Source organism: Equus asinus, chromosome 16, assembly GCF_041296235.1.
Source record: "Equus asinus isolate D_3611 breed Donkey chromosome 16, EquAss-T2T_v2, whole genome shotgun sequence".
NCBI lineage: Eukaryota > Metazoa > Chordata > Mammalia > Perissodactyla > Equidae > Equus > Equus asinus.
Window position 1 is genome coordinate 28290236 of NC_091805.1, and position 12130 is coordinate 28302365.

At 37.0% G+C, this 12130-nt stretch overlaps 1 protein-coding gene across 11 annotated transcripts in view; it reads right to left on the bottom strand.

Annotated features, from left to right (window-relative positions):
• EVI5 (ecotropic viral integration site 5) overlaps positions 1 to 12130 on the bottom strand; it is a 217276-nt gene that overhangs the window by 94665 nt on the left and 110481 nt on the right. For all 11 annotated transcript variants that reach the window (XM_070486836.1, XM_070486834.1, XM_044748907.2 and 8 more), the window contains one exon: positions 2067 to 2201. In XM_070486836.1, the coding sequence (XP_070342937.1) occupies positions 2067 to 2201 (135 nt within the window). The remainder of the gene's footprint in view (positions 1 to 2066; positions 2202 to 12130) is intronic.

Here is a 12130-nt window from a genome sequence, read left to right on the forward strand (position 1 = left end):
ACTGTTGTACACTCCCACCAGAAACATATGAGGGAAATCGTACTTAATTTTGAGGACGCAGAAGTCTAATTCTGCTTTGTTTAATAAAATTTTAACCAGAGTTACAGAACAACAAGATTAAAAGTGTTTTTCAGCATGGCAATAAACTTACTAACCTCTGATCAGAACTCCAAACAAAGCATGAACATCATTTATATTTTACATATTTACGGAAAAGAATAGTCCAAAATCTGCTTTGTTGTATTTTCTTAGCATGCCACTTTGGAAGGAATGCAAAATCTCTGTACATTAGTCACTATATCAATAGTCAATAAATTAATACCAAGGTGACCTAATATTTCCTTCAAGGGCACAAGACGTAGATTAATCTCCTACCAATCAAAGACTCACCTTAGGATACAGGGTAGCCCCAAATCAAACTGCTCTTGGAGTGACCAGAAGATCCTAAATTAGACCTTAGTAAAAGTTCCTTAGGTAAACTGAGGTACTATTGAGATTTCAAGCTCTGAATCTATGAAATATTCTATCTCTAAAATATTTCATGATGGACATTAAGATTTTAGCCCACAGAGATGATGGAATAAAGTTATTCTTGCCAACTACACATTTTCATGGTAGACTGTAAATATTTTCTCAATTGAAAACCAGAAATTTACTGCATATGCATTAAAAAGAAAAAAGAGACTCCTGAATGAAGAAATTACCCATAGAAAGCATGAAACCTTTCAATTTCCTTTCTACTCTATAATATGAATACCAACAAACCTACTTAAGAAATCCATCTTTTACATTGGAACCAAGGACGTTTCTTTCTATCAAATATTCAAAACTGAAAGATCCAGATTCTTACCTAAGTCATGGAGCCCAGAATACTCCTAAGTTAGAGATCAAATATTCTTTTAGGCATTTTCTACGGCATTCTTGCTGGCTTTTTCCTCAACAAACAGGGGAATAAATTTTCCAAAAATAACAGAAAAATAGCAAGCAGATTTCTAGCAAAATTATTCTACTACTGAGTGTAGTTACACCCTGCTCCATTTCATTAAGAAATAGTAAAGAACAACTTGAGGCTATCTGTCATGTCCATTATTTATGAGCCTTTGACTCAATAGCTAGATTCTACCTATGAGTGAATCATAGACCCCAAGACATCCACCATTTTATACATGAGAAAACAGAGATTCAGAGTTTGTGATTTAGAACACAGACTCTCAAGTCTGAGGGTTGTAAGAAATCTAAAAGCATTTCTATTTCCACTGCTTATCTAATCCTCAAGTTCTTTAGTAACTTGGAAAAGGGGTAAGTTAAATGAGCTTCCATAAGTACACCTCAGGCTAAGGTCATCCTGTGTATCCTGAGGTGGCGTGCAGTACCTTAGAAAGTTCTGACAGTTACAATCACATAAAATTTTCCCTGAAATGTTTACGCATTAATCACATCCTACCTCTTGCAGAGGAAGATATTACAATATTTGAAGACAACAGTTAATTTCTGTCCCCTCAGTTTCTCTCCTCCAAATTTATATCAAAATTATCCTGGTTGTTTTCCTCTAAATGGGCACTAATCTCCATTTTTACCCTTAAATATGGGGCTTTGAGTAGTATGGCAACAACAAAGAATAATTGGGAATCTTACAAATTTTTTTTCCTTTCCTCTCTCAGTAACTAATATGTAAGTTTCCTTTTCTTGTTATGATTTTTCTTTTCTTTTTGGTGAGGAAGATTGGCCCTGAGCTAACATCCATTGCTATACTTCCTCTTTTTGCTTGAGGAAGATTGTCACTGAGCTAACAACTGTGCCAAGCTTCCTCTACTTTGTATGTGGGACACCGCCACAGCGTGGCTTGATGACTGGTGTACAGTTCTGCACCTGGGATCTGAACCTGCGAACCCCAGGCTGCCAAAGCAGAGTGTGCACACTTAACCACTACACCACCGGGCTGGCCCCTCTAAGGTTTCTAATACGTAAAAACACTAAGAACAATTTAACTGCTCAAAAAGTACTTAACAAATATCTATTATGTGTCTCCTCTAATCTGGGAGTGACAGCATTTGTGTTGTTCTCACCTTCTCTATGTCCAGGACCTTATCCTGCATCTCTTTCAGTGCACATTGAGACTCAGCTTCACTCAGACGAGCTTGGACCAATTCCTTCTCTAGCTGTAGCACAAAATCTTCATTGTAGTTGGAACTGCATTTATGCTACAAGTTATAGACACATACTGAAATTTCACAGAAGTATGAACATGTACATACAATAAAAATAAATGCAATTAGACAATACAGTTACTGTTACTACAGTTACTACCAAGTAGTAAAAGTTCCCCTTACCCAATATTTCCAGTATATCTCCTCCAATTAACCTTCCAATGAATTAAAAAGCTCAGGTTTGATATCTATTAAGATGATCACATTATTGGGTGCTGGTAACTAGCAGTTACACTAGTCAAATTTAATTCATAGGAGATGAATATCTCCATTTATCTGTCCATCTACCCAGATATTAAGAATTTGTTTTAGCTCTATAGACCTGTACTGTACAACAGTGTAGCCATTAGCCACATGTGGTTACTGAGCATTTGAAATGCGGCTAGTCCGAATTGAGAGAGGTTGTAGGTATAAAATACAAACTGGATTTTGAAGACTTAATATGAAATAAAGAGGCAAAATATCTCATTAATAATTTTTACATTGATAATATGTTGAAATAATATTTTGAATACACTGAGTTAAGCAAAAATATCACTAATTTCATCTGTAATTATTAATTACTCCCTTCAATAGGGCATTTTAAAATGTATATGTGGGTCACATTATACTGCTATTGGACAGCACTATTACAGGCTACAGAAGTCAAGTACACATTTATTGAAAATTCTACTTTAATCTAATGGGAATAAAATAAGGCATGCACAATAACGTGAACCATTCCAAATTCCAACAGTAAAATGTATTTGGTCTTAGAAATGAGGATCTTTTCAAAGATATGCATGAAAATGACTACTGGAAGCAGAGAAAAAGCAGATGCTGCGTGAAGAAATTAACCATGGAAGCACGAACCCTTTCCATTTCCTTTTCTACTCTATAATGTAAATACCAATGCACTATCTAAGAAATCTCTTTTTAAACCAGTTTCTATACAAAGGTGCTCTAAAAAAGCAAAAAGATATCTAATTCACCATTATAAAAGACTTCCTAAAATAAACCATCACTTCACACTTAATTTATGTAGTAAAGAAAAAGTGACAACACAAAATTTCAAAATAGAGTCATAGAGAACAACTTCCTGCTGAAACAGCATGAGTAAAGAGTGGTTCCTTTAACTCTTCAATACATTAGGGACAAAATGAGGTCAAATGAAAACTCTATGAAAGAATTATTCAGTGCTTAATTAAAACATATGGTACTCCCTTGCCCCAGTTACCCAAAAAGATGTCATTTTTAAAAATGAACAGTTCACTGTTAAGCAAATGAGGATTTCTTAATTCAATGTATTACACATTATTTCTCCTAATAATTTTCTGATACTCTTAAAACAACATTTCAATACAAGAAGTACATCTGTAACAGGTATATCACCTTAGCAAATACTTACCTTACCAAATAGAGAAAAGGCACTCTTTTGGAATGACCACATCCACACTGCAGGTGCCATAATTTTTGTTTAATGAGATCATAGTTATTTTATGAGTAATACTAGAATTTTTTGCCCTTAATCTAAAGCCCTGACAACTGCAGTTCAGGTTTGTTTGCTAAGACTTTATATTAGGAGATCCCCAGGAATACATCAAACCCAAATGGCCCATATGAGAATGGAATCATTGATCCAGTATAAACCAAATAATCCAACTAAGTGCAAAAAACTGTAGTAATATTGGGAACAAATTTTCATCAAGAAAATTTGTGAAACTTCTAATTTCCCTCTATTGTTCAAGGGACAAATTCTAAATTCCATAGTTTACATATATTATTTCTCCTAACATACTTCCCATTTGTTCCTCAAGCCACTGCAAACTAGCTCTAGTCCTCAACCCTTGATTAAATTGCTCTGCTCACTAACAATATCAATACCCAATAACAGTATAAAAACTCCATGGAAAGCCCTTTTATTCAGCTCTTACCTTCACTAGACAGTCTACAGAATTTAACACGACCAACCACTCTTAAAACTTTCTCCTCCCTTAGATTTTGAGGTGTTACTCTGTCATGGTTCTCCTACCTATCTCCTCTGCCAATTCTACTACTTCAAATAGGTATCTATATCTGTGTGTGTGTGTATCAATCATAGTTCCCAGGGTTTCAGTATTGTGTGTTTTCTCTCAATCTTTTCATTAATTTTCTTATTTTGTAGATTCATCCTATGTGATTTCATCCCTTGTCTATAGAGTCTGCATATATAGGCAGTATCAGATACTGTCCATTTGTAGCAGATATTGTCTCTATACAGTCTATATAGTGGATGAAACCACCAAGGAAGAATCTATAAAATAGTAAAAAGGGGAAGGTAGAGAGAAGAGGGACAGAAAGAAGGAGGGAGAGAGAACATACAATGACAGAACTCTAGGGATGACAGATAGAAACAAACATGGACAGAGAGTAGTGACTCTAAGCTCCCTATTTCCAGCCCAGATCGTTCTATTAAGCTGCAGAACCACATTCACAACTTCCTACTGGTCTTCTCCATCTGGTTAGCCATACATTCACCTCACATTCAACATGTCAAAACTGAACTCCTTATCTTTTCCTCTTAAAGTATTTACTACTCTGCCAAGGATTCTATCACCTAACAACTAACCAAGTCAAAACTTCCCCTCTTCTATTCAACCCATATCATTCAACCACAAAATCTTAGTAATTTTTCTTCCAGATATCTCTTAAATTTGTCTGCTCCTCTGCATTTTCATTACAATTGTTTTTATTCATGCCTTCATCTTTCTCTGGACTACTGCAATAGTCTTACATATATCCCCTCCTAACTGCTGTAGCACTTACAGTGGGTATTATTTAATATTTTACGTCACCTCTCATACTAGGTTGTAATAAATAGAAGGCATTTCCACAGTTCCGCCATCTAGACCAGGCAGGTGTGTTTTGACCCTACTGTTTTCAGTCTGAGGAAATTTTGATTCCATGTTTATTAATACAAACATATTAATGAAAATCATACAAGCATTGATACACTTCAGTAAAGTATTCAGAATGAATCTCACTCTACTAAGCCAATTTCATCCCATTATCAAGTTGTCTATACAGCAATTAGCCCTGTCCAATTATATTCATATGCAATTTTATTGGGCAAAGTATTTTCATTGGGATCTATTCTTAATATTGATATGGGCTCAGTAAACAGAGATTCTACATTTAATGTTGCAGCTCAGGGAGTTAGAAAAGGCTCTAGCATTTGTTTGGTTGGTTGAAACATGGACCAAAAGGTGGCCCTATAGTGAGTGAATTGGAAATGCTGGACATGCCGTGGTTTAATGTAGAAGAAGGGAAAAGTGGTGATTTGGGGAAGATGTATGTAGATAGGCCTCTCTGAATGGGCTAAAAGCGTGAAGACATTTGAGTCCCACGTGAATGTTCATCAAAGAGTGACCTCAGAGGATTTTACAAATCAAGTGGATGACCCAGGCTGTGGATACTAGTCAACCTCTTTCCCCAGACATCCACCATTGCCCAACAAAGCTTATGAACAAAGTGGCCATGGTGGCAGGGATGGAGGTTATGCACTGGGCTCAGCAACAAGGACTTCCATTCACCAAGGCTATCGACACTGACAGCAACAGATACATAGATACCAAGCCCCTGATACAACTCCATTCCTTGGGGTGATCAGCCAGCTACTTTGTGGCAGGTTGACTACACTGGACCACTTCCACCATGAAAGGGGCAGTATTTTGTTCTTACTGGAATACCCACTTTCTCTGGATATAAATTTGCCCTCCCTGCCCACAATGCTTCTGTCAGAACTTCCATCCATGGACCTGTAGAATGCTTTATCCACTGTCATGGTGTTCCACACAACATCGTTTCTGATCAGGGAATTTACCCCAGCAAAAGAAGTGCAACAATGGGCCCGTGCTTATGGAATTCACTAGTCTTACAATGTTCCCTAACATCCTGAAGCAGCTGGCTTGATGGAATAGTGGAATGGCCTTTTGAAGACTCAGTTACAGTGCCAGCTACATGGCAATATCTTGCAGGGCTGGGGCCAGGTTCTCCAGAAGGATAAATATGTTCTGAATCAGTGTCTAACATATGGTGCTGTTTCTCTCATTAATAAGGATTCACAGATCCAGGAATCCAGGGGTGGAAATGGGAGTGACACCACTATTATCCCTAGTGACTTACCAACAAAATGTTTGCTTTGCAACTTCATGCTCTGCTGGTGTAGACGTCTTAGCTCCAGAGGGAGGAATGCTCCTACTGGGAGACACAACAATAATTCCACTAAACTGGAAGACTCACCTGGCCACTATGGGATCCTCATGCCTCTGAACAATAGGCAAAGAAGGGAGTTATGGTGCTGGCTGGGGTGACTGATCCTGACTACCAAGGGGAAACTGGACTACTACTCCACAATGGAGATTAGGAAGAATATGTCTGGAATAAAGGCAATCCTTTAAATTGTCTCTTAATATTATCATGACCTGTAATGAAGGTCAATGAAAAATTACAACAACCCAGTCCAGGAGGGATTACTAATGACGCAGATCATCAGGAATGAAGGTGGGGGTCACCTCACCAGGTAAAGAACTACGACCAGCTAAGGTGCTTATTAAAGACAAAGAGAATACAGAGTGGGTAATGGAAGAAGGTAGTTATTAATACCAACTATAAGCAGCCTATCTCTTAGACAAACAAGGACTGCAATTCTCATGAGTATTTCCTAATTTTCCTATGAATATATTTGTGTATCTGTTTTCTTTCTCTCTTATTCCCTTATCATTAGAAGTATTAACTTTATACCACTGCATTTAAACACTGCTAATTTTACATCGTGGTATTTAAGTTATAGGGTATCAATAAGAGAAAGCATCACTCAAGGACTTTACCTTTTCTGGGGAAGGTGTTAGTGCATTTTTGGTTGCGCACAAGATAACTGTATCATGTTAGGCAGAATTAAGACCTTTATGTGGAGGCTAAGTATGGTTTAAGAAGATGTACATAGGTGGTAAGCTGATAAGGACTGAACTTGTGATGGTTAATTTTATGTCTCAATTTGACTAGGTAGGTATGGGGTGCCCAGATTAAACGTTACTTCTGGGTGTGTGTGTGAGGGTGTTTCCAGGTGACTCAGCAGATTGCCCTCCTCACTGTGAGTGGGTATCATCCAACATGTTGAGGAACTGAAGAGAAGAAAAAGTGGAGGCAGGGAGGATTCACTCCCTTCCTGCTTGGCTGATTGAGCTGAGACATGGGTCTTTTCCCACCCTTGGCTGGGATTTACAGCATCAGCTTCCCTGGTTCTCAGGCCTCTGGACTCAGACTGGAACTACACCACTGGCTTTCTGAGGACTCCAGCTTGCAGATGGTAGACTGTGAACTTCTCAGCCTTCATGTCATGAGCCAGTTCCTCACAATAAATCTCCTTTTATGTGTGTGTGTGAGTGTGTGTGTGTATCCCATTGGTTCTGTTTCTCTGGAGAACCCTGACTAACACAGGGTAAATTTTACAAGTAAGGTTAAATTTATTGATTAGAGGTTTTGTTGTTGTTTCTTTTTTGGTCCATTTCAAAGTTGACCCATTAGAGCTTCTGCAATAGAATGCTCTTTTTTGGTCATTATTTCTAACATTTTCAATTTTCCCTGTTCAAATTTAGTCAGGAAATTGATACTTCTGTCAATGTCTAGTCTATTGAAAATTTTACCACGTCTGTTTGAGCTCTTTGTGAGTTTTCGTTTTTATTACTAGCAGTCTACGCCATTGGCTGAGCAAGCCAGTAGAATCATAACAACAGAATAACGTTAATATTAATCCTAATAATAGCTACCATTTGAGCACTCACTATGTGCCAGGCATTATTCTCGAGTACCAAACCACTTAAGTCTCAACAACCCTCTATTATATACAGGACAAACTATAGCACAGAGAAGTTAAGTAACTTGTCCAAGGACACACAACCAGTTAGTGGCAGAATTGGCATCAAAGTGGCAACATCAAAAGATGCTGCTGTGGACTGTAAACTAGCAGTTTCTGTTTTTTAAAAATTTTCCTCAGGGAGAAAAAAGGTGTTATTGATAAAACAGGTTTTAAAGTTTACGATGATAACAATAGTGATGATGATAGCAGCTAACATCCACTGAGAGCTTATTCCGTGCCAGGCACGTGCTAAGTACTTTGTATTCTCACTTAACCTTCACTACAACTTCTACTTCACTAATAAAGAAACTAAAAAGACTCAGCAAAGTCAAATAGCAGTTGGCAGTTCTGTTAATTAGGAGTATGAACTACAAAGCTCATGTCCTTAATCTTTAAGTCATCTAAGGGTTGAAATAATATTTTTAAGAACTTAACACATTGTTTTCATATATACTGTTTACCAAATGATAACTGCCACAATTATGATGATTGACAAATCAACAAGGGGCATTTAAAAGTCTACAAATAATGAATGGCTTCCTCACACTTACATCAGATGCACTTTTTTCAATGAATCTCTTAATGCGTCTGTGATACCAGCAATCACATTCCAATGAAACTGACAGGAATTTTTTTAGTCAATGGAGTCTCTGCTTTTCAATCCCATGTGCTTTTCTGGTGTTGCAAATGATATAAAGGTAAAGATAAATCAGAAAGCCCTTAGTAATCTTTTTTGCTTATGGTCTTGAGTAAAACAAAAAAACAAATTCTCATATTCAATGTTTGAAGGATTTTTGAGTGATATAGTGAAAAGCAAATATTTCCATTTGGAGAGGTTTGTTGTATTAGTAAGTGAAAAACTCCACAAATTGGAAAATGGATTGTCTACACAATCCATTTAATTATACATTAAGTAAGTTCAAGAGTTGATAATTATATGTCTCTTTCAAGAACCCACACATTTCATGGAACCCTGTATTCTTCTCTCTTGTAGCATTTATCACAACTCTAGATAATTAACTGCAATTCATTTTCTAAATGTCTATCTCTATGTATACTACACAAGCAGTGCCAGGGACAGCCTGACTGATTTACCACTGCACTGTCAGAACTAAACTGTGCTTTTCACAGTCGGGGAACAAACAATATTTGCTGAATGAATTTGCTATTCAATTCTTGGTTTAAAAAACAACAACCAAAAAAATCCCTCTATTAGATACTTTATATTAAACATGGGGAGTGGCAATTGAATACTGCCAAAATATCCTATAAAACTTGTTTCAGAAATAAACAAAATTTATAATAGTGTATAATTAGTTTCATGGATTTTCCCTATTTTTGTTTTGCACTGTTTCAATTTTATTGATTTCTACTCTTTTTATTAGTTCTTCCTTCTACTTGCTTTCAGTTGAATTTGTTCTTATATGTCTAGTTTCTTAAGGTAGAAGTTTAGATTACTGGTTTTAGACTTACTTCGTTTCCTAACATAAGCATTCAATGCTATAAATTTTCCACTAAGCACTGCTTTAGGTGGATCCCACAAATTTTGATAATGATGTGTCTTCACTTTCATTTAATTCAAAATATGTTCTAATTTCCTTGAGATTTTCTCTTTGACAATGGGTAACAATGTGTTGTTTAATATCCAAATATTTGGGGATTTTCCAGATATCTATTATTAATTTCTAACTGAATGCTATTAGAGTCAAAAAAGATACTTTGTAAGATTTCAATTGCTTTAAATTTGTTAAAGTTTATTTTATGGTCCTAAATATGTTCTCTTTGTAAAATGTTCCAGGTGCACTTAAAAAGAACATGTATTCTGATGTTATTAGGTAAATTTCCCATAAATATCAATCAGGTCAAGTCGGTTGATAATGTTCTACCATTCTTTTATATCCACACTGACTTTCCACCTAATTATTTCCTCAATTACTGAGAAGGGGGTATTGAAGATTCCAACTATAACTATCAATTTGTCCTCTTTGTCTCTCAGTTCTATTAGTTCAGCTTCATGCTCCTCTGTTGTTAGGAGTATACATATGGTAGAAGACAAATATTCCTAAATATATACAATTCTAAGACTGTTACATCTTCTTGGTGAACTGACCCTATTACTCTCATAAAATGTCCCCCTTTATTCCTGGAACTCTTCCTTGTTCTGAAGTCTACTTCATCTGATATTAATACAGACACTCCAGTTTTCTTCAGCTTAGTGTTTGCATGGTATATCTTTTTCACCTTTTTACATTTTTTTCCCCAATTACAATTGGTATACTGTGTCCAACAGTTAGAGGCAGACCACCTTGATCCTTCACTCCTGGAAATTTACTGTGGGGGAGTCACCCTCACAAGCTATCACATTATCTACATTTCCAATATCCATATAACAACCTTGTTGGCCTCTGTTATTGCTAACCTTTTTAACGGAGACCACCTCAGACTCACTGAGATTCTGCAAACAACATTATTCCTAAGTAGAGGAACATAAAAATCTCCATGTCTGCTCAACCTTGGCATATTAATGGAGCTGGCTTATCCAAACATCACATCCTTCCAACTCGTGTTAAACCGTAGTTGTGGGTAAAAGACCCCATATTCAACACCTGCCCAAGCTGCTTTCCCATTAGTCCACTAAACCCCTGATATTCCAAATTCTTGTCTCCTTTACATCTTTATCCCCTTGCCTTTAGGCTTTGGTTCCTACAGGCCACTGGTCTGACAACCTGTTGTAAGTCATTTCTCCAGTTGCCATCTGATCTGTGCTTTACTTCACACTGCATTCTCCCTTTAGGCTCAATACAATTGCAACTCTCATTAAGACATGCCCAATCCCAGCCCCGAGGGATATCCTAATTCTCTCAGGTTTCTCCTACAAGCTAGTTCACTTGGTTCTGGTCCTACCCTGACCTTAACCAATGGATTCCAGGACTGGGATGTTATATGTTCTCCCTTATTCCCACCTTCTATGGCAATCACTCAAAGTAAACGTGTTGTTTCTTTTAGCCTTATTTCTTTAGTCTTTTTTTCTTTAAACAATTTATTGAGGCAGAATTCAAATAACCATTTTAAAGTGAACAACAATTCAGTGGCATTTAGTGATGTGGATCAAGGTTGCCCCAGGGAGAGAAGCCCAAGGTGTCCAGGCCTACATGCGCTCTATATGACCTGATTCATATCTGAAGTTATACGACCACACGATAACCAGACCCCACCTGCACTGATACCATTTAATGACTTTTTAACATCATCTTTCCTTTGTCTGGTAAAAATAAGTCATGTACCCATGCCTTACAAATTTAGCCATAACCCTCAACACATTGCAGCCCTTCACTGCCCATGGGTCCTGTCCCCATGCTTGCAGCCCTTCATTGCCCAGGGGTCCTGTCCCCACACTATTCTCTGACTAAAAGAGTACTGCTACCAGACATTGACAGTCCAAGAAATCTTTCTTTCAACTCCTTGGCTTGCCAAGCCGGCATCATTTAATACATTCAGAATGCTGTGCAACCACCAATTCTATCTAGTTCTAAAACACTTCTCTTGGTCTAAAGGAAAACCTCTTACCTACGAAGGAGTTTCTCACCCTTTTCCCACTCCCACCTTCTGGCAACCACCAATCTACAGTCTATGGATTTATCTATTCTGGTATTTCATATAAAGGGAATCATATATATGTGATCTTTTGAGTCTTGCTTCTTTCACTTAAGGTTTAGGGGGTCCATCCATATTATAACATGTATTAATACTTCATTCCTTTTTATGGCTTAATGACATTTCATTGTATGTATATACCAAAATTTGTTTATCCATTCTTCCATTGATGGACTTTTGGGCTATGTCCATTTTTTTGTGCATAATGTTGCTGCCAATGTATGCACACACACTTGTTTGAATACCAGTTTTCCATTCTTTTGAGTCTACATCTAGGAGGTGAATTGTGGCTTAAATGGTAATTCTCTGCTTAACTTTTTGAGGAACTTCCAAATTGTTTTCCACAGCAGCTGACCATTTTATATTTCTATCAGCAATGTACAAGGATTCCAAT